General features: G+C 49.0%; 1 protein-coding gene across 3 annotated transcripts; it reads right to left on the minus strand.

Moving 5' to 3' along the window:
- Positions 1-892: 892 nt before the first annotated feature.
- Positions 893-22,490, minus strand: CA6 (carbonic anhydrase 6). 3 transcript variants are annotated; one of them, XM_072975461.1, is made up of 9 exons: positions 22,342-22,490; positions 18,045-18,135; positions 15,599-15,778; positions 11,507-11,655; positions 11,216-11,308; positions 8,993-9,062; positions 5,628-5,785; positions 3,556-3,679; positions 893-1,321 (listed from the first exon to the last, which is right to left on the minus strand). In XM_072975461.1, the coding sequence occupies exons 1-9, from the start codon at positions 22,372-22,374 to the stop codon at positions 1,209-1,211; spliced, it is 1,011 nt and encodes a 336-aa protein (XP_072831562.1). In that variant the 5' UTR covers positions 22,375-22,490; the 3' UTR covers positions 893-1,208. The 3 variants fall into 3 exon arrangements, with proteins under 3 accessions (XP_072831562.1, XP_031539428.2, XP_072831563.1); XM_031683568.2 differs by having other exon boundaries at positions 18,045-18,185; positions 22,342-22,475; XM_072975462.1 differs by lacking the exon at positions 18,045-18,135 and having other exon boundaries at positions 22,342-22,463.
- Positions 22,491-22,850: the final 360 nt, after the last annotated feature.

Below are 22,850 nucleotides of genomic sequence, written 5' to 3' on the forward strand. Positions count from 1 at the left end.
TGGTCCGGAGCTCGGAGCCCGGGAGCCATCCCTCCCCATCGTGACCCCAGTACACAGGCCTCTGTAGCCTGCATCCTGCAGCCCGCAACCCCACGTCTGGTACACAGCAGGTGCTTTACAAAGCTTGTTGAATAAATGAGAAAAGACAATTCTGTAGTTAAAAGAACTTGGATACAAAAACTTGGGCTTAGGTTCAAATCTTGACGATCTTGGGCAAGTCACCTGGACTTTCTGCATCTTGGTTTCCTTTTCTATAAATTGGGGATAATGCAACTTCCCTGAGGATTACTTGGAGGGGTCACTGAAGTCAGGTGTGAACGTGCTTTGGATACGATGAACAACAACGGGGAAGAGCAAAAGTAGCAATGAGAGCAGATAAAGGAATTCAGAAGAAGGAGGGTGAGCTCAGTGGGAGACGAGGAAGCTGCAGATGGTCCAGGAAGGTCCTCCACGAAGAGTACCCATAACTGACCAATAAAGGTAACCGCCAGTTCTCAGCCTTACCTACTCAAACCACAGCCCTAAAAGACAGGTTCCTTCATTATCCCATATGGACTAGTAAGTGGCCGAACCAGCACTTGAACCCAGGGCTGGTGACAGCAAGGCTCAGACACCCCTGAACAACAAGGACAAGATCTCAGGGAAGCCCCCCCCACCTGCTGGGAGCCAGCCTCCTCACCCTTCCATCCCTCTTGTGCTCACTGGGCACGATCACTGCTCCAGACCTCCCCACGGACACGTTCCTAACGTAAGAATCACTTTCCTTTTTCTCCGTCTTGGTCCTGGAAAACCCTCCCACCTTGATCTCTGTCCCCTCATCTGGGTCCCTCGGGGTAGAGCAAAGAAGGGATATTTGAAGTGGTATAAAGGAATAGAAAACAGAAAATTTTAAATCACAAATTTCCAAAGTGATTTTATTACATCTAAATGCTACAGGCAAGTTCTGGCTGATTTGTAATTTAGACAAACCGATGTGCGTGATTCGAGAGGAGGGTAGTTAGGGCTCCATCTTCCTTGAATTCCTATTCCAGGCAATTTCCCTTGGTGTCGTCTGACTCAGATCTCTTCTCATGCACTTAAACGACCTCAGTTCCTTTCAAGGATGATGGCTTTCCCGTTTTAATCAGAAATTAAATAGGTGTCTCAGTGGGAATGGTGCGATCGGACGGACTTCTTGGAGGCAAGACAGGGCTCACTCTTCAAGGTCATTACTCACGTCTTCTTCTGTTTGCTTTCTTCTGTTCAATAAATCTTCTCAAGTACTCAAGGTTATTGTTGATATTGCTTAGATAAAGCTGGGAGTCAGAGCCTAGAGTAGATCCTACAAAAAGAAGAGTTAATAGGAGAAGGCCACAACTTTGGAGGTTCTCATGAAAACAGAGAATGCAGGACAGCCAGACATCACTCCCCACATGTGTACTTACAGGAACTATTTCTGGTTCCTTAGAACTCCCTCCATGTTCCCATCCCATTGGTTTCAAGCATCTTTACTATGTCTGAATTTAGACTTGGAAGCTGCCGGAATCCAAGAGGTGACAAGATGAAAATGTTCTACCTTTGGACATTAGTTTCTCATGCAAGGCTCAGTAGCCCTTACCTTAGAATACACAGATTTTTTTGTCTAATAAATAAGTTGCAAAGGGGCTGGATTTGGCTGTTGTCTTGTGTTTATAACTGACCTTGGTTTCTCAGGTCATTCCTCACTGTTGAGGGGATCATATTAAACCATCTGGTGTGGAATTCTACAGAACGATGAGATATCACGTGGGGCACACACTGCGTTGACTGGAGATGATGGCTGCTACATAGAAGTCTGGGGGGAGGGTATAGCTCAAGTGGTAGAGCACGTGCTTAGCATGCATGGGGCCCTGGGTTCAATCCCCAGTACCTCCTCTAAAAATAAATAAACAGACCTAATTACCTCCCCCCAAAAAATAAAATTAAAAAAAAAAAGAAAGAAGAAATCTGGGCCTTAGGGAAAGTGGGGCAAGATGATACCCAGTTCTCTTATCAGCAAGTTCAGATCCCTTGTTTGGGGTCGGGGAGGAAGCCCACTTACTCTCTATTGGGAGTTGAAGGAATAATCCTAAACAGCAAGTCTCGGAAGGGAGGACCAAGACAGACCTACTGCAACCTGGGACATTCTGGTCTGAGAGGTGGGTGTCTAGAACATCGGAGCTCCCCCAGGAGGGTAAATTGGAGTGACACCCCGCCCCCAATGGAGAGATCATTGACATAAGGCCTGTGGGGAACCATAGCATCTGTTCATGCCTGTTGTAAGAATAGTGCAAAATGTTATTAGGTACAACAGGGAACATGCGAGATTAGAACAAGGAGACCGGTCTGTGGGTCTAAGCCTGCTGGTGGCTGGACCTGTTTAGGAAGATGCCACCCTTTGGAAAAGACATCATTACTGTTAACGTCTTGTGACGTAATTATAGCTGGTGTCGTTTTTCCTGTTAGCATTGTATTAAAGGAGCGAACTGATGCAAGGAATAAATGAACCAGGAAGGAAAGATGGGGAGAAAACCACAAATGGACCTTCATCGTGTTGGGGAAGTATGAATGGAGATGTAGAAGTTTTGCAAGGTACCTGCAGACGTGGGGCAAATTGACTGGAGACCAGTTCTACTGCATTAGGAGATACGAAGGCATCAGGCATGGTTAACAGAAATACATTGTAAAGGCAGCGGACTCAGGGCATGTGTATAGTTCACCACAATGTTACAGAGAAGCAGACAAAATAAAGATGGGAAATTGCAGAATATGTGTATTCTTGCAATTACAGAAATGAAGCGAGCCAGGCACAGAGCTGGAGCCTGGACTGGAGGGTCTGGGGAGGCGGGACTACTTAACCCCTACTTCCCACACCCTGGTGTCTGGGGTTGACTCCCAAGAAAATGTGGAAAGCAAGTACGTGTTCTGGTTAGCCCCACCTTGAGGGAATTTGTTGGAGGAGTTGGGGATGGGTTTGCAATACAGACTGAGATGGAAGTGTATGGGAAATAATCCGAGTTGGGTTTGATAAGGTTAATTTAACCCTATACTCTTTTTTTTAATTTTTAAATTTTTATTTATTATCTTTTTTTTTTTTTTTTGGCAGTGGTGAGGGGATAGGTAATGAGGTTTATTTATTTTTCAGTGGAAGCACTGGGGATTGAACCCTGGACCTTGTGCATGCTAAGCATGTGCTCTACCACTTGAGCTATCCCCTCCCCACCACCCCAAGCCTACACTCTTATGGGAGTGTCTGGCTGTTGCTCACATCCTGAGTCTCCTACTGCCTCTGGCCAAGACCAGGCAGCTAATAAATCACATTGTTGCCCACCTTCATATGTCCTTTGTTCTACACACTGGGCCACTGCCTGGACTGGGAAAATGAGTCACCCTCTTGGCCCAAGCCCTGGGCAGTTTGGCCCACCTAAGCCACCTGCTGTTGAGATGAGTCTCCCTCCCTTGCTGCTGCCAGAAGAGATGGGTCCACCCAGGGAAGGAGGAAAACAGGAAATTATAATTGCAAATGGCAGAGAACAAACAAGAGTTGATCTGACTCACGCTGATGAGGGAGAGACATGAAGCTGGCTTCCACCACTCTGTGGTTCAGGGGCTGGGTCCTGCGGTAATCGTTCTGGAGGGTCTTGTTCTCAGAATCCAACAAGGAATTCTCTAGCTTCAGAATCTGCAGGCAACATGAAGAGAATTATGGAGAAGGAGAGGCACTGGGTGACTTTTTTTTTAAAGTCTAGATAGCAATTGACCTAGAGCTTAGGTTCATGTAAGCCTGATAAAGCGGTTGTCAGATCTCAAGATGAAAGGAGGTTCTGGGTGCTACGTGCCAGGCATAGCGTCCATTCATCCATCTAACAGCCTCTCCAACATTAAGCAATCTCTCCAAGATTAAAAAGATTCCTCCAGCAATCTCTTTTAATCTTTTTTATAAGTATTTGGTCAAAGGTAGAAAGGAGAGAAGGAGGCAAACAGAAACATGTCAAGTAGCAAGCTCAGTCTCTGTTTTTCTGAAAATGTCTGTATTTTGTCTGCGTCCTTGAGAGACATTTTTGCTGTGTGTCCAACTCTAGGTTGGCTATTCATTTCTCTGTTTGAAAATATGGTTTCCTCTGCTTTCTGATGTTCATTGTCGCTGTGTTGAATCAACTCTTGGTCTACAATGATTTCCTTCATGGAAGTTTGTCTTTTCTCTCTGGCTGATTTTAAAATCTTCTCTTTGTCTTTGATACTTTGTGGTTTCACTGTGATGTGATTAGTGTGGGCTTCTTTTTATGTTCATTGACTCACGGGGCTTCCTGAATACATGACATGTCTTTCAACCCTCTGGAAAATTGTCGGCCAAGATTTTTCAAGTTATCCCTCCTCTCTATGTTAATCTCTCTTCTTCCTCTATAATTTCCTTCTATAATAATGAGACATCTGTTTGGCCTTTCTGCTATTTTCTCTATGTCTCTTTAGTTCTTTTTCATATTGCCATCTCTTTTTCTCTTTGTGCCACATTTTACATAATTTTCTCAGCTCTGTCTTCCAACTTACTAATCCTTTGTTGAACTATGTTTAAGAGGCTATTAAACCCATTTATTGGGTACTTAATTTCAGTTACTATCTTTTTGTTTCTGGAAATTAACAACCCATTTGGGTTTTTTTCCTTCACATTTACTTGGTCATTTTTATAGTTTTTTATTCTTTCCTCATATTTAAAACTCTTATACATATTAAACATACTAAATATGTTTAATTATACCTATTATGTATTCTTTATACATTAAACATACTTATATTTTTTACTGATAATTACACTATCTGAAATCTTTCTATATCTAATTCTGTTGACACATACTCATAGTGTCTTTTTCCTGGTATTTTGTGATTTTTTTTTTAATTGAGCTCATTTCAGGTAACTTTATTCATGAAAATTCTTCTAGACCTGGATTTAAGGTGCATTTCTCCTGAGATAATTGACAGTGGCTCTTGTTAGATACCCAGGGGCATTTCCAACCCTGTCATCAATGTCGTTGTGTGTGAGTTCAGGAATGGGCCTTTCCACCTTTTCCTGGAGTAGGAGATGGAAAGTTTAAAAAAGAAATATTTGTTTCTGAGGAAGAACATCACCCAGAAGGAAATGTCAGCTTTGCTTTGCAACCCAGTAACATTTGTCCTTGATTTAAGTCAACAAATACTTATTATGTGCCCATGCTATGCTGAAGGACAAATGATGACTGATACAGCTCTTCTCTGCAAAGGGCTACAGGCGTTTGAGACAGTGAAGAGCTACATATGAAGCTATCCACCTTGAAATCATTTATGAAGTTAGAACGTAAGGTGCCTGAGGACGGGGTTTTGTATATCAGGGGCCGGGGACGGTCCCTGGCAAGAGCAGCACTCAGTATCTGCCTTCACTGGGCAGCTCTTCATCTATGACGCGGATCCGGCCCCAGTCCTTCTGTTGCATCACCTATAAGTTTCTTGGACCCCATGATGCCTGGTCACTAGCAAGACCACCCATGGCAATGGGGGGAGGCACCATAGCCCTGCACGTGGAGAACGGAGTATTGGCATTAGGGGAGATTTGGGGGAGCACTCTCGGCAACCAGGCCATTGAAAGCAGAGGCACTAACCTGTGCCCTGGAGAGCTTAATGGTATCCGCCAGCACAAACCAGTGGACGTTCTCAGTGCAGGGAGGAGTGGTGAGCGAGCCCCAGTAGCTGTAGTAGGAGTGGAGGTCCTTAGGTAGCATATTCTGGATGTCAAGGCCATTCAGAACTGTTTTTTGTCCTAACGGAAGGGACAAGAGATAAAGGAATGTTAGGGACCCCTGCTGCCCTGTGGGAGGACAGCTCAGGCTCAGGCCTCACCATCTTCAACCCTCCTGATTTAAGCAGAGGAACACAAAAATTGGTCATCGGGAACGCTCCCCAGTGTGCTGCTTCCCGGAAAGGGTGAAGAACAAAGACCCACTCAAACACCCGCTCCCGGCCGGGTGGTCCTGGCTCGGTGCTCATGCGGATACTCAGGAGCACTGCTGTGAGGGTAAAGGGGATGTGTTTACAAAGTGCTGGCATCGGACGCACAGAAGAAAGTGCCCCCGCGTGTATCCATCACCATCTTCATTGTTAAGCAGAGGAGATGTTTGACAGTAAATGAAAGAAATTGTGATTCCAGGGGCTTTGGGGTAACTGCTCTCAAAGAAAGAACGAAATTCCTTGGTTTGTGCCCATTTAGAGGTGGGGGGAGGGACAGAGGTCAGAGAGGCAGAAGCAGAAGTAAGCGGGGGTCCAGGTGCAGGCGTCAGGTCATGAGCCTTCCTGCTCCTCCCGTGGGGAACCAAGCCCATCCGCAGGTGGGGTGCAGGGACGCGGGCTTCCTTGGGGCGTCTGAAGCCTCCACAGCACCTACACCTAGCGCTGCATCTAGAGAGTCCTCCTTTTGTTCGTGTCAGTGACGCTGAGCCCCTGAGCTCAGAATGAGACTATCAAAGCAGCGTGGAGCTGAGTTGAACGTTACCACACTTTCCCCGAGCACTTTTGCGTTTTTTAACAGCAAAGATGACATCGTTTTGATACACACGTAAATAGGGTTGTTTAACCAAGGCTGCGAAGTCTAGTAGTGCCCAATCCCACGAGTAAGCAAAAGATTTCTCAGTTTTCTTGTTGTTGGATAGATTTCAAGATGCAAACTTCTAAAGGCCTCTATGGTTTCTTAACGCAAATATCTTTGAGTGAGTCAAGAATTGAAGAAGCATGGTGCCCCTGGTTGTGAAAACAACATGGTGGTTTCTTAAAAAAAAAAAATTAAACAGAATTGCCATATGACCCAGCAATGCCACTTCTGGGAATACACCCCCAAAACTGAAAGCAGGGAGGTAAAATCAGCGGGGCTCACTGATGGTTTGGATTGGGAGGGAGGGTAATGGAAAAAGGAATGTCAAGAAAGATTCAGAGATTTTTGGCTTAGACCAGGGGCTGGATGATGATGCCTTTTGCTGAAAGGAAGTTGGCTTAGGGGCAAGCCTGGCAAGGGAAGGGAAGATAGTTACGCTTTGGCCGTGTGAAATTCTAGGTCCCTGTGGCAACAGCCAGTGAACAGCTGGATAAAGGAATGAAGAGTTCAGAGAGAGGCCAGTGTTGTGGGCAGTATTGATCAGAAGCAGAATTTACTGAATTGGAGAAGGAAATGTATCAGGGTCAGTCAGTAGGAAGAGAACACCTGAGGTCAGCGAATGCAAGGAAAGTCCTAGCTATGCTGCCAGCCTGTGGTCCCCCTGCTGACCGAGCTCGTGGCCAGCAGATTCCCCAGCCAGTTCTTGCATCTGCTTTACCTCACCTGTCCTGTCCTGCCTGATGCCGCCACCACCGGGAGAACCAGATACACAATTTTAGAGTCCACGGCCTAGAGATGGCAGTTCAGGCCGTGGGACTAAATCAGGTCCCCAAAAGGAGACAGAATTATGGCATCCATCAACATTAGGATAGGAACCAGGAAAAGAGAGCAGGAGAGAACCAGGGGAGGGGGCGGGTTGTGGCCAGAGTGAGAGCGGGTGATGGATTATAGCTGGGAGACAGATTCAGAGAAAAAAAGTGGCCAGGAGATCTGACAACTGGGGCAGCCTTCACCTTAGGGTGAGTGAGAACAGAGAGCATGGCGCTGGACACCTCTTTCAAGGGGAGCTGAGAGTGGGGTGGAAGCCGAGGAACCAGCAGGACTGAGATGGGAGGTGTGAGAGCACAGAGCTCTGGGCTGAGTGGAATGACGGGACAAAGGGTGAGATGCAGGGGAGTGGGGAGATGGGCAGGGGAAGAGGCCCTGAGAATGAGGGGGTGGCCAGCACCCACACGGAAGGGCGGTCCCAGACCAGAGCAGGGACTTCTCACCCAGGGTAACAGAGGAGGGGACGTGGAGCTTGGTCAGGTGCAGTCAGGTTAAGAAGAGGAGGGAGTTTCTGACTACTTCCCCATGAAGTGGGGGGCAAGGCATCTGCTCCAAGGGAGAAGCTGGGCCCGAGGTAGAGGGGCTTTGGGGGGGAGGAGAAAATGCACAGCGATAATTTTGGGGAGGGGAAAAGCAAATGGCCGGAGTAGTACTTTAGGATTTTTGAGCAGTGTTAGTACTTGTTTATACTTGTAGTTACGAGTGAAAGGAATACCAGTCAGATGTCTGTGAGTTTCTCTGCAGCCACATTCAGGCTCTGAGTAGGTGGGAGCTGGTCTGGGGATTTGCCAGGTGAGCTTGTGGAGGGATCGGGGGCGAGGATATGGAGGGCATTTGCCTTGGTGTGTCAGATGATGGCTCGTGGAATCTAAGCTAGGTAAAGACAGATGAGAGGCATGCGGCGTGACTAGTAGTAAGAATGTGGAGGCCCATGGATTGGAGGTCCGGAGAATTTCTGGAGGGCTGAGAACTGAATTCAGGGAGCTGGAGTCTGGGAAATGTGGGCACAGTGGGATGTGGCACAAAACCAAGGCTGTAACACTGATGTGGTTACTGCTCCAGGTCAAGGGTTGACCATGGCAGTGACTGAATGCTCTGACAAGAACCCTGCCTCTTGGAGGCAGAAGGAAGGGAGCTCAGCCCTGGGTCTGCGTGTATGGGCACCATGCTGAGAGACTTCACTCTTGAGATGCTTCTCAGCCTGAAGCTAAGGAGGACCACTCTCTTTAGGGACCAGGACCATCACCGCCAGCTGGGTCCAGAGGTAAGAATCACTTAAACAAAGATATTCCTCATTACTGGAACTCTGGCCTCCAGAAGGTCTGGCTGTGGGCATCCACATATCGAGTTCATGAGCAGGTCTCTCGGAGGTGCACAACCCGGGCCAACTGCAGGAATTGCTGGCACAAGAGACCTTGCACAGGGAGGGGTGCGTCTCCTGGCAGGCTTATCTGCCACTCTCCCCACCAGCAATGCTCTTCCTGGCTCCTCGTCCCCCACTTACTCTCAAGCTCAATTCTCTTCCCTCCTGCAGCCGCTGTTGGTTTCCCTTACCTGTATACTTGACGTTGTTCAAGTGAGAAAGAAAGTTGCTGAAGTAAGTGTTTTCGTCGTAATCCTTGACCTGCAGGAGAAGCACAGAGCAGTTAACCTAATGGAGAAGGAACCTCCATCCAGTTCTCTCTCCACTAATCCAGCTGTTTGGTGTTCTGGCTGGTTGGGCAGAGCTACGAGGGCGAGGAGGAGGCAGCCCATCTGTGCCCTAGTTGTGTTGGGGGAGACAGTCTGGCTGTTCTTGGCCACCCACTGCCTGGGCTCAGCAGTCTCTTTCAGGAAGACAAGATCCAAAGCATTTGGGCAGCTTCCAGGGAAAGGAGCTTCTTGGCAGTGACTGGTGATGTCCTCAAGGAATGGCCAAAAGTCACTGTTAAAATATCCCCAGTGGCCTTGCTTTGGGCAGTGTCAGCCACAGTCAGATTCGCTGTGATGAGGAGGGGGCTTGCTCGTGGGTGCTCCTTGCTTCATCCTTAGGACTTCAGCGGCGTGGAGGAGACCAGGGGTACAAGGCAAAACTGCTTCAATTCTGACCACCACCACCCTTTGTTTTTTGTATGTGTTGACTTTTTAGAAGTCAGAAGAGTTTCTTTCGGTGAAAAAGATCTGTGGACAATGGTTCTTTTCAGTCAGTGATGTTGATCCATTCTTCCACTGTGTATAAATTCAGACTTTCTTGGATATCTGACTGCCATTTATTTGTTTTCTAAATGTCTAATCTGCTTTTTGCCTCTCTGTTCTACCTTTTGTGTTAAATACTTTTAGTATTTTGAGTCATTGTCATCATATTTTCCATTATTTCATTGAACATAGTTTCTTTCATTCTTTGAACATATTTATGACAGCTGTTTTAAAGTACCATCTGCTAAATCACTCTTGGCCTACTCGGAGTCAGTTTCTATTAACCATTTTTTTCTTCCCTCCTAAATATGGATTACATTTTCCTCTTTCTTCTCATGCCCAACTTTTTTGTTGTTGACATTTGTTGTTGACTGGACATTTTAGATAATGGTAGCAAACTTGAATTCTGATTTTTAAAAATTGTCCTGAGGGATTTTTGTTATTGTTATTCCTGTGACTGTTTGGTGACTTTCCTGGGCTTCGTCCACAGCGGTATGTAGCAGCTGATGTGTCTGCTCAGTTCTTAAGTCTTATTTGTACTTTTTCAGCCTGGATTCCCAGGGGCTGTCCAGGGTCAGCAGAGTTTTGTGGTCAGTCCATGATTTTAGCAGGGGTTGCGCTCAAACCCCTGGAGCCTATAAGACGTGCCCCCTCTGCTGATGGATCTGTCGTGGGTGGAAAAGCAAATTCAAAGCCAGTTACCAGGGCAGCCTCGGCCTTGACTTTCCATCAGGCCTTCTTGGGAAGCCTGTACGGCCTTGCTGTGGCTCCCTCGTTTTCAGAATGTCCCAGTTAAGTTTCTGATAGGTTGCCACTTGTTACTCACCCCAACTAGGACCACAATCTCAGACTCTCAAAGTTGAAAGTTTTCCCCGTTTTCCATCTTTTCTGTCAAGTTTGCTACTTTTCCTAACAGCACCCCAGGCATGGGTTTTCAACTTCCACTGCAAGTCAAGTTAGTCCCCCACACTGGGCAGTGAAGCTGCTGGTTTTCCGGTCCAGCTGCTCCAGTAAAACTACCTTGCCAACCAGTTTAGGGGATAGGAATGGGAGCAGCCCCAGGCAGAAAGTCCACAAATTCCTGTTGTTCTTACTCTAAATTTTAGCTATTTACCATAAACAAATCCCTCACCTTGTTACTTGTCTTTGGTCCATTTCCAGAGCACTGATACAGTTGTTTTTGACAATTTTATCCAACATAAAATTTGGGGGGTAGTTTTGACCACTTCTTGCCACCTAGACCTAAGTCCCACCCTGCAGACTTTCTGAGAAATGCAGAGAGGCTGTCTTTGCCTAGCGGGCTGCAGGCTTCCTCTGGTCCTCAGACCAGTTTATGTCCAGTCAACCTTTCTGTGACCCCAGCTCTTTTAAGTCAGCTTGTCCAAGTTATTCAAGGTCCTTGAGGTTAGTGAAGCAGAAAGTTCACAGTAACTATGAACAAGGGCTGGAAAAAACACTGACCCATCTTTCACTGAGTCAGGGTCTTTCAGAATTGCGAGTTCAGGAGTGGAGGAGGCGGGACAGGTAAGAAGGCCCTTTGTCTACACTCAACGCTTTGTTTTGACACCAATTTCTAACTTCACACGTGTGGTTTCGGCCTACCTCAGTGAGGGCTGCCAGCACAGCCAAACCATCCGGGGCCTCCTGGGCTTTGTCGTAGCTCTTGTATTTAGAATTGTAGTGAACAACGTGAATCTGGGGAAGCAAGGAAGGGTAAGTCAAGGGCAGTTCCTATAGACTTCAAATAGTGATAAATGCATAGTTGTGAGTGAAAAAAAAACTCAACCTCAGGGTGACTAGACTCCCCATTACACAGTCTTTGGGGCTGTTTTCATCAGAAAAGTAACTATGGGGTTTGAAAGAAAGAGGACCTGGTTGGGGTCCTCAAGGTACCTCGGTCCCATATCTGATTCCGTCGATGGTGTGCTCGGAGCCACTGAGCTCCAAGAGCGCGCCGCCCCAGTGGAAGTGCATCTGCTGGGCTGTGTACTGGGTGCCGTCAGAGGCCGTCATGCGCATGGTGGAGGGCAGGCTTATCTGCACTGGAAGAGAAGACAAGGGGTGGGAGAGGTGCAGGTGGGCACAGATGGGTCAGGCCTAGAGGTCAGCCAGCTTCCCTGGTCACCTGCCCGGTCACGAGGCAAGCTGGTATGATGGGCTGGCTGAGATGGCCACGAGCAGAGTGACCTACAAGCAGGAGGCAGCTGGCACACAGGGCAGGGTGGGGACCAGGCTCTGAGTTGGCCGGGCTGCACAGGCACCTCTCCCAGGGCACACACCTTCCCTCCCAGACCCAGGTCAAGGGTCAGGACCACGATGTGGAAGGTTCCAGCCTGATAACCCCAAGGAAGGTGGGAGCCCTGAAAAAATATGGTCCATGAGTATGGAAGCCAGAATTCCACTCTCCACCTCTGGCCAGTTTGCGGATTTGCCCACGTGTAGGAATAGGGAGCGGGACCTCCTGGGCCTATTTTGATTACTTTTACTACCCAGAGTGAGTACTGTTTGCAAGGCCAACTTAAGACCGTTACCTTCTTCATGATGTGGTTAAAATCTTCATCCCTTGCAGCCTTCTAGAACGAGCCCAACTAACAACCCATCCTGCTTCATATACGGGAACATCCCTGCGGGGCTTCAGTACTTTTTTTCCTTAATAATTTCACATTTTAAATTTTGTATCACTTTTAATTTTGTCTTGAGGGGAGGTAATTAGGTTTTTATTTACTTATATTGGAGGTCCTGGGGTTTGAACACAGGACCTTGTGCATGCTAGGCACACACTCTACCCCTGAGCTATACCCTGCCCCGGTTCAATACTTTGATTTTATGGACAAGGAAGCCAACCCAGAGAGGTAGAAAGGTTTTCAGAGTCACTAGTTCGTCGGGGCAGAACTGGGCCACGACAAGATGTCACCATTACAGGCCTCAACTTGTCTTCAGTGGAGACCAAATTCTGCGGCAAGTCAAGGAACACATGGACTCTTGCCCTGGGATTTAATCTGATGAGATTATCAACAATTGCATTTAAATGTTAGGTTCTTGCTGATGGGAAAATGGATGACTCTTCCAGCTTCTTCCTGCCCCATGGCCTACAGACTTTCTGCAGGGAGGTCGCTGGGTCAGACAGCTGCCGTGTTCATTCCACTGGCTTAGGCCTTTGAGAAGTCTCTATATTTTGGAATGAGCCAGGCAAAAAGGGAGACATGGAGAGTGACCCCAGAAAGCGACCAAGAAAAATACCCATGAAGATATAATTTAGGACTTGGAAAGGGACAGGCAGCATCTGTCCTGTTAATAAGGTTTTTCTATTTAAAGTCATCAAAGATGGTGACATATCAAGATGCTTTCTTAAAGAGCAAATATTAGGTATTTGACATCTGTCAAATGCCTCCCCCTTCCCTTCCAATTGTCTAAAGCAGCAGGAAGCTGTGATGAAATTCATAACGTAATATGCCATAAGGCAGGAACCCGCCTCAAAGATTTGAACAGGCTCTTCGGCTGAACAGGTGCTCTGTATTTCGTGCTTAAAATGCAGTCAGCCTCAAAATCAGGGCTCGCATGAGAAGAATGGAAGTGACTTTAGAGACAGATGTGCAGGCGTGTGGGTGTAGCTCAGCAGTAAATTGCATGCTTGGCGTGCACGAGGTCCTGGGTTCCATCCCCTGTATCTCCACTAAAAAAAAAAAAAAGAGGTGCAATCACCTGTGCCCAGAGATTGGAGAACTAAGGACCGTTAACACCACATGAGCAAGAACAGGCCTGACAAGCACGTTTCCCCCCGAAGCACAACTCCCTGCAGACGAAAGGAATGTCTCAATTCTCAAGCTTTATGCACAGACTTGCTCAGGCCAGACTGGAAGCCAGCAACATTTCTGAGCCTGGGAGCTGTGCTTTGGAAAAGGTGAAGCCACATATCTGTGCCCCGCCCCCAAATCAATTTGCTGAAACTTCCCGATTCTGAAAATTGATTTAACTTCCAGAAGCTACTCTTCCCTTGCTTGAAACCAATTTAACCATGTTCTCATCAGACAGGAAAAAAAAAAAACCCACATGATCTGAGCATTTTCTGTGTACAAGAAACAACAGCAAAGTGTCAAAATTACAAAAACCTGAGGAACCGACCATGACTGGAGGAGACTGAGGAGTACGATGGCTCAGTGCGATGTGGGATCCTGGATTAGCTCTTGGACCAGAAAAAGGACCCCACGGGCAAGTGATGAGAGTCAAATGAGGTCTGCAGCGTGGGTAACCACGTGGTATCAATGCACTACGATCGATCGCAAGATGTTAAAATGAGGGGAAGAGGGAGAAGGGCATATGGGGACTCTCTGCACTATTTCTGCAATTTTTCTAGCCTAAAATTATTTCAAAATAAAAGCTGCTCCCACAGCTCTAAAGATTAAAACCCACTCATAATCCTGCCTCGCCCTTGAAGTCTATTTTGGGGATTTAGACTTTCGTGCACACAAATCTCTTTTCCCCTCAAATGCATTCATCCATGTCAGGCTCTGTGCCAGGTACCAGGATGAAGGATGAACGAGAGATCCTCCCTCCTTTCAAGGAGCCTCACTGATGGAGTGGCTGACAGTACCCAGTAGGAGAGCAGTTTTGTTTTTCCCACTGAACACTAGAGGCCCAGTACCTCCAGACTTTGAGCTTTTCTGGAGCCTGTGAATGTGTGGGAATTAAAAAAAAAATTAACCAATCAATACTGGTCCACTGCTACTTGTCTACAACAAAATAGAGAAATTGAGAATAAGCGTTAGAAAGTTTTGTGGCAAGTTAAGTTTGTCTCAACATTCAAGTGTGTTTTCCATTTCTTTTTATTAAAATGTAATTTTAAGTGGGGAGAGTGTAGCTCAAGTGGTAGAGCAGATGCTTAGCATGCACGAGGTCCTGGGTTCAATCCTCAGTACCTCCTCTAAGAATAAATAAATAAACCAAATTACCTACCCCCCTAAAAAAAAACTAAAACAAAAAACAAAAAAACTGCTACCCCAAATAAACAATGAACCCTTAAAACTCAACAATAAGAAAACAAGAAAAGAGATGGAGGAAACTTAAATGCATATTACTAAGTGAAATCAGCCGATCTGAACAGGCTACCTACTTCTGCCAAGATGCTGGAAGCTTCAGAGAGTAATTTTGGAAACAGGAGCTTGGCATTAATGATAAAATGAGGCTTTCCTGAATTGTTTGTGGCATTCAGTGACCCAGACCACAGGTATCTGAGGGCTGCTACATTCTCCAGCCCCATCAAGGACAGTAGGTTTTATTTTCTCAACAGCCCAAGGAGGAAACCTGAGTCCTGTGGCCCCCACAGACCTACGTGGATGGGCAGTGAACCGGCCCAGCCCCGGCGGGAGCGGAGGGCAAAGTGTCTGAGGAGGACTGGCTGAGGAATCAGACCTCCGAGGTCTGAGTCCATCTCGGCCACTAGACTGCGTGACTCTGAGTGAGCCCCTCAGCCTCCCAAGCCTCTGGTTTCAGCTTGCAAACTGCCCTGCTCTGGGCCCGTTGTAAAGCTCAGAGGCGATGGGCCCGCTGGGAAAACCAGAAGGGGGTCTGCCGAGTAGAAGCCGGGTTTTACAGTCGTCCGGTCTAGGTTTCCGAAAAGGGGGGCCCCCAACACCCAGCTTTTCCTGTGTGACCTTCACACACGGAAAAGCTGGCAGATCAGACCCGGGCCCAGATCAGCAGAGCACATGGTGGGTTGTGTGCTTCTGACTCTCTGTCCGCTGAGCCTCCCACTGGTCGGTCAGGCTGAGCTTGGAGAGAGGCCGGTGTGGAGTGGCATGGCCAGCGGGGACCGAGTCCAAGGACAGAGGCCACACGACTAGGGCAGAGCCGCCCGGTTTCGGGGCTTGGCACCCACCGCCCTGGCGTCTGAGGCCTGCAGCCCGAGGCTGCACTCTGGCCTCAGGGGAGCACCGCCACCTTCCCCTGCTGACCGCCCGGGGAGCGGGGACCGCCGCCCACCCTTACCTGTGTGGCCGTTGTTGGTCATGGAGAACTCGCCCGAGTGGCCCTCGTAGCCCGTCAGGTTCAGAGGCCTCAGGGAAGGGTTGTACCGTACTTTCTTCCTCTGCACATCGATGGGCGACTGTCTCATCCCCCCGCAGTCAGGGTACTCGCTGGACCAGTGTGCTTCATCCAGCGTCCCCCCTGACACAGGAGACAGCCAAGGGGGTCACAATTCAAGGGGCTGCCCAGCCGGGCCCTCCCTGTGGGCACCTCACTCAGGGCAGAGGCCAGAGCCTGCAGCTCCCGGCAGGGCCTGGCCAGCGGGAGGCCCACAGCGGTCGCCACCAAGGCCAGGGTCTGCCTTCCAGACAACAGGGCAGGGCCCCCGGGAGGAGACAGGAGGGGCGTCTAAATCATCTCCACAGACCCAGATGCCCGGGGGGTGGGGGTGCTTTGGGGCTGATTCCTAACTTTCCTCTTGCAACCACTGGTCCTGAGAGCATGACTTGGTGTTTTGAAAGCAATGGACGTCTTGAATGCATAGCTTTTCCTTTGAATTACTGTCTGTTGCTGACCGTCCTGGAGCCTCGGCGTCCCTGTGTTACCTTCCAGGCCTTTTGCTCACTTCCTCTGAATAGCAGTTTCCTTTCCCTGCCCCCTCCACCCCCGACAGCAGGACTTCCCCACCTCCTTCCTTGCTCCCCTTTTTCATTGGTTCCCAGGATGATAAAGACCGCCTGGGTGCCCATATCCATGGGTTCAGGGCAAGAAAGGAAGCCTGGATTCAAAGATGACCTGGAATGCTTAGTTGAAAGGAATATCAGAGCAAGGAAACCTGTCTTTATTGAGGTGGTTATTAATCACAGAGGAGACGACTTCATTGCAGTGGGGGACTCGGCTCTGCATCTTGGTCTCGGTCATCTGCAATTAGGCATCCAAGCCCCCTTGCCCTGTTTGGGGACAGCTGCATCATCCAAGCACATGGCTTGTTGTAAGGAAGATGTTTGTGTTTGGGCCCCTCACATCTTCTCGGTTGTACAGTCAATAAAAAGTCAACTCTTCACCAGAAACTAACATAGCATTGTGAATCAACCATACTTCAATTAAACAAAATTTAAGTTAATTCTTCATTTCTCTGTTTTCTTCTCACTGTTTAATCATACAAACCAATTCGTAAAAATTCCTTCCTAGAGGCAGATGCCAGGGTCACGGGCAGACGTCTCGAGCACAGCCCCTTCATGAATCAAAGGCTTTGGCCTGTGCCCTGGCCAGGTTCGGGGTGTCTCAAGGATTCCTGACAAGCATTTGCAGCAGCTGCCCCACTGCTCCCCGAGTCCTCTTGGGCCCCTGGTGGCTTCCCAGAAGGCCCACAGTCTCAGAGACTGTGCTGAGCTGGGGAGTACCGACCCGCACCATTGGAATTCTCTGTCTTCCTTACCGAGTACCACCCCCAGCACCGATGGGCCTGACGAAGCAGAAGTCCCAGGGTCTCATGGCGCTGCCCGGGGAGGGAAGCCTCAGCTTCAGAGCCTAGCAGTTGGTCAGGGCTGGCTGTCCTGCTCTCTGAAGATGGACATACTGAGCCTCCCTGCATTGCTCCTGGTCCTGATACCCTGGGCTTAACAGGACACACATCCCACCCTGAAAGGATGCTTCTCCCTGTGTCAGGGGTGGGGGCGGACCATGCAGAGAATAGGCTCAAAACTGTGTTTGCTCCTGGCTCCTGCACCAGCCAGTGGCCGTGAGCATCCTTCCAGGCCTCTTGCCTCTGTCCAGAACAGAAAAGAGGGGGACCAGGCAGGAGCTCGCTTCCCTGCCACACGGAAGGGCTGTCTTGTGTCCAAGCCCCGCAGACAGTCTTCCTCTCTTTGTCTCACACGTGGGCCAGCACCTGTGCCAAATGCTAGGGTTTTCAATTTCACATTCTGGAAGCAGGGCTCAGGATGGGACACTGGGGTCTCAGTAGGGTCACGGTGACCAAGAGAGGCCAGCTTGGAGGCCGTGCCACAGTCACTGCGTTCTCGGCAAGTCAAGATGCTCTGGGTAGACAGCAGATCATGGACTTTCCTGAAAGAAAGATCTCACCCACCCCCGCACCTGCTCCGTGGGACTGCAGGGAGCCCTCTCTAACCACTTTCTTTTCCATCTACATAGACCAAGAGGGAAAAGGGGCTTTGCAGCCAGAAGCAGTGAGCAGGCTCTCAAAGCAGCAGTGTGGGTAGAAAAGCAAAAAGCTTGCAGGTGACTCAGCGATCTGGGAAGGGGAAGAGCTCTGTCCTCTCCCTCCTAACCTGCCCCCGTCTCTAGCACACCAAGACGCTGAGCCCCAGGAGCAGACCCAGCACAGGCAGCACACACCTCCATCGTGCATGCCCTGAAATGCCAGGCTTTGTCCTCCAGAAGGGGGGAGCCCCCTCCCTCACCGGGAGGGCAGAAAGGGGGCACACGGCCCCTGGGTGGGCCTTACCTGAGTAGGTCCAATGGGCCCCCTGCACGGCCTGGGCTCCCAGGAGGAGCAAGGACAGCAGCGTGACCCAAGTCATCATGATGCTGCGCGTCTGCAATCAGGACAGATTCTGGGGAGGCTCTTCTTTTAAAAGCTCAGAAACTGTAAATAACAATTTACCAGGTCTGGCCGGCTGATCCACACTTTGCTGTGCCCACGGAAACAAGAGCACCTCCCCACCGTGGCCCTCAGTCCCACTTCACGTCGCCAGGTGTGTGCACCTGCCTGCTCTCCTCTGGCACCAGCACCGTGTCCACTTGGCCCAAGGCTTTGGTTGTTTGCTAACTTAGGAAAAATCACAAGCAGGGTCACACAGTGCAGCCTTTGTGGGAGAGTGACTACAGGCCAGAGGATGGCCCAAGGACAGAGAGAGGCAGGATGGGGAGGCTTTCCCAGAACAACAGCTCTTCTTCCCGTGCCCTTGCCCCAAGCAGGTGGCCCCTGGAAACCGATGAGTGGCATCACCAGTGCCTGAAAACCCCGGCCGGGTGCCGCGTGGTATTTCTTGCCTGTCTCTGAAATCGACACCTGTCACTCGGACAGACTCAGGACTGCCCTCGGTCAGGCGTCTAGAGAAATGGCTTAAAATGGAGACTCTGACTGGAGGCGGCCCTGTTCTCAACCTCACTCTGGAATCACGGGGTTATGCCAGAGCCCCAGCTCGCGGGCCACATCCCAACACGTGCCTTGGGCCGTCTGGGCTGGCGTGGGCGTCTGTGTTTCTCCGTGGGGTGGATTTGTTCCGACAGCTGTTTCTCCGTGGGCTGGCGTGGGGTGGATTTGTTCCGACAGCTGCAGTGTGCTCGGTCACACCCAAACCGATCCAACACGTCGGATCAATGCATTGCCTAATCCCCCGGCATCCACTCGGGTAAACAGTTCTTGAAATTAGCTGGGGGGGAGGCTTTTGAGTCTGTACCTGCTGACAGGCCGGCACTTCCCAAGCCCTTTAGAGAGGGCACAGGCGAAGGGCAGCCGCGTTTCTTCAGACTGCGTGCTGACCTGGCCAGACACAAAGGACTGTCCTGTGCTGCAGAACCGAGCTAATGCCCCTCACAGCCTCTTTTATCTCACTGTGCCCTTATCGCTGCAGTCTGAGGGATGCTGGAATGGCAGGGTGGCAGCATGTATTAAGCACGGTTTAAGAGCAAGGATTCTGCAGCCAAGCTGACAGGGTTAAAATCCCTGCTTGGCCACTTACTAGCTGTGTGACCTTGGGCAAGTTACTCAACGGCTCTGTGACTTCATTTCCCCACCTTTAATGGGATTTATTGATAGTACCTCCCTCCTGGGGAATTCGATAACAAATCTGCATGTAATACTCAGAGTAGCACCTGGTGTGTGGCAAATGGCATTATCATCTATTCAGACCTCTCATTTTTACGGAGAAAGAAGGTGACTTACTGTCACTCAGCCTGTCTGTGAGTGAACTAGAGTAAAAATGAAGGGTGCCTGACATCCTGGCCAGAAAACACGAACTCAGCCATCTGAATCTCTTTCTTGAGAATCACGGGAAGAGTTAGGGAGCTGCGGAGGGAGCCTGAAAGCTCAGGATGCAGTGGAAGCCGGGGAGGTTTGGATCAGCCCATGCAGAGGGAAGCTGGAGCGAGAAAGAACTCTGAGCAAGTGTGAGCCACTGGCCGGGGCAAACTGCAGACAGAGGGAGGCAAGAAGGGGCTGTGGGGAGGGAGGGGAGCCAGGATCAGACTCTCAGAGAAAGGAGGGCTCTAGGAGAAGGGCCCACACGGCCCGTGCTGGGAAGTGGAGAGTGTCCACTTCCAAGGGCTTCGCGGCTTCACCTCTCTCTGGAAATGTGGTCTGTGGTCAGCACTTTGGGATGTCCAGGAGAGCCCAGGCGCTTCTGTTGCCCCCACAGAAGCCTCATAGTAAGAGCACGGGTACTTCTGTGGGTCTGCAATTTCCGCCACCTCCCGGTGGAGCCCCACTGCCCCGCACACGTCCATCAGGCCTGTGGCTTTGCCCTGGTTTCTCTATATCGTTGGTTCAAGCAAGAGCCTGGGCTGCCTGGTAATCAGCGCAGCTGGCTAATGCTGAGAACAAGTGGTCCAAGTGAGTAATTGCCTTAATAAAGCGATCAGACTAGTCAAGCCCCATCTGCTAACGAGGGCATGCTGCTGGAGGGAGAGCGTCCTCCCCGTTCTGGGTTGCACACTCCAGTGACCTCACCCACACCGACTCGGGCAAGGTCACCTGTTGCTTACTGTCTAACTCACAGTGTTCTTTGACCTTGAAAGTTTCCATCAACTTTGAACATGAGTTTCCGCCTTGTATTTGTGAAGCACATTGTTTTAGTTTGGGTTTTTTTTTTTTAAGTGTGTCACATTAGACTCTGAACTTGCTTTTTCTGCCTTCACCCAACCACATCTCCAGCTCATCATCAAGGATGCAGCTTGTTTTAAACTGTTTTTCTAGGGCCTATGGTTTGAGTGGCTGTCTCAGATGAGTTGATGAGTATGGCATTTTCATCACAGCAGTGTCAGAAATGAGAAAGGAGCTTTGTTCTTCCTTGGTGCCAATCACACTCCATGGCGGAAGTCCACTGAGGCAAAGACAAAGAAAGGGCAGCAAGGTGGGTCAGCCCAGGTGGCGGGAAAGTACTGTCAGCCCAGAAAAACAGGGAAGCGCCCGCAGCCCAGGTGGGCAGGGAGGGGTGCTCAGCCCAGGTGGGCAGGGAGGGCTGCTCAGCCCAGCTCACCTGGGCTGAGCAGGGAGGCAAAGTTAACCCAGGCGAACAGGGAAGTGCTATCAATCCACATAGACTGGGAAGTAAGTCCAGAGGAACATGGAGGCACTGTCAGCCCAGGTGAGCCAAAGCTCAGGTTTGCACAGGACTGGCACGGAAAAATGGTTCTGTCTACACAAGAATATGCACACTTTGGCTATAAGCAATATAGACAAGCTATTGTTCTGTTTCATTCAGGAGTTCCAGCTCTGAAGTCCTGAAGATTGAGCCATTCTGGACAAATTAGCTGTCTAGGTGGATAAAGGCTCAATTCTGCGGGAGGGGGGAGAGTATAGCTCAGTGGCAGACCATGTGGTCCTGGGTTCAATCCCCAGTAACTCCATTAAAATAAATAATAAATGTTTTTTTAAAATTCTGTATAAACACCAAGACATTTAGTCCACTTTGGAACAAACTTCTAAAGTGTACCATGCTCTTGCCTGCTTTCTTAAGCAGATTAAGCTAAATGCAATTAACCTTTTCTTAGTGGCTGAGACCCACACGTATAAATATCAGCAGCTATCCTGCATTGTCCTACGTCGATGCTCACTGGGCCTGTAACTATATGTCTTTTCCCTGCATGAAACAGCCCTGTTACACTTTTGGATTTCTTATTTTAAATATTAACGGTGTGTGGGGGGGTTAATTGCTCTATTAATAAAGCAACGTACATGTATGTTCATGGGTGGTAGTCAAATTATTAACATCTATAATGCCAGGGTATGACCAATCAGAACAGAAGTGAGACTTGGTGCTAAGACGAGGTCTGGAAGCCCCCCTGCGCTGCCAGGAGTTAACGTTTTAGTTGATGGGTTACAAAGAGATTGGGAGATCCTGGGGAAAGGCTGGGCGGCAGGGGCACCTGGAGGTACCAGTGTGTATATGTTCACTTTTTTAATAGTTAGCATTGCTCACATAGGCTGCCAGCTGTTGCCTCTTAGTTGTCCATTTGCCAGAAAGCAGATGACCACACTTCTTAGAATCACATACACAAGAAGAATGGATAGAGCTGAACTGAGGGCCCAGAGACTGGACTGAAACTAAAGAATGTTAACCCTGAAATATTTTTTGATGACTCACAAAAGTTTTGTTTCCTTTCTGACTTTCAGTTATGCCCATGTAAGTGAAGCATTACTAAGCTATCATGTTAAATAACCCACTTGCAGAATATCCAGCCATATCTAGCCCCAATTTAGTGGGGCCCGTGCCTTCTCTCACCAGCCTCCTGGTTGATGAATTCCCCAGTCTCATAGGCGATCTCCAGTCTCATCCATCTTCCTGGAACTCAGCACCTACCGTTTCATCTACCAGCAGGCATTTTCCTCCATCATATCTATCCTTCTACTTTACTGGGTACCAGTAACCCACATCAAAAAACTCCCAGACCAAAACCTGGTGGAAATTTTCTTCTCCATTATTAATGTAGTTATGAGCAAAACAGAAACCAAAGACCTAAAAATATTTGCAGCTCAGCCTACCATCCACATTCTGTGCCTCTTGTCTGTGCAAACTCACCGTAGGACCTGCTGCTGGAGATGGAAGTCTCATTTGCCTCTCCTGCTGGCTGTGCCTTCTGCTTCTTTGAAGACTCTTGGGCCAAGTCTTGCTTAAATTCCTTTCATGTACTCCTCCCCTTGTTTATTTCTGTAGGACAGGTCTGTGTGCCTTCAACTCCACCCTTAACTGGTCAATAAGCAATTCCGAATCTATACTGAGTCCTAACTCTTCCCTTACGCCCAAGGGCCTGATTACACAAGCAGAAGACTATTCATTCCCTGTTGTCGCTGTAATGAATTGCCACAAACCCAAGGCTTAAACAAGACAAATTTATTCTCTCACCAATCTGGAGGTCAGAAACCCAAAGTCAGTTTCACCGGCTGAAGTCAAGGCCTCAGTGGGCTGCTTCCATCTGGAGACTCCGAGGGAGGATCTGTCCCTTGCCCTTTTCAGCTCCTGAGGCTGCCTGCTCCCCTTGGCTCATGACCTTTCCCTCCAATCACTTCAATCTCTAGCTTTAGTCATCA

The sequence above is a fragment of the Vicugna pacos genome, chromosome 13, assembly GCF_048564905.1.
Source record: "Vicugna pacos chromosome 13, VicPac4, whole genome shotgun sequence".
Classification (NCBI taxonomy): domain Eukaryota; kingdom Metazoa; phylum Chordata; class Mammalia; order Artiodactyla; family Camelidae; genus Vicugna; species Vicugna pacos.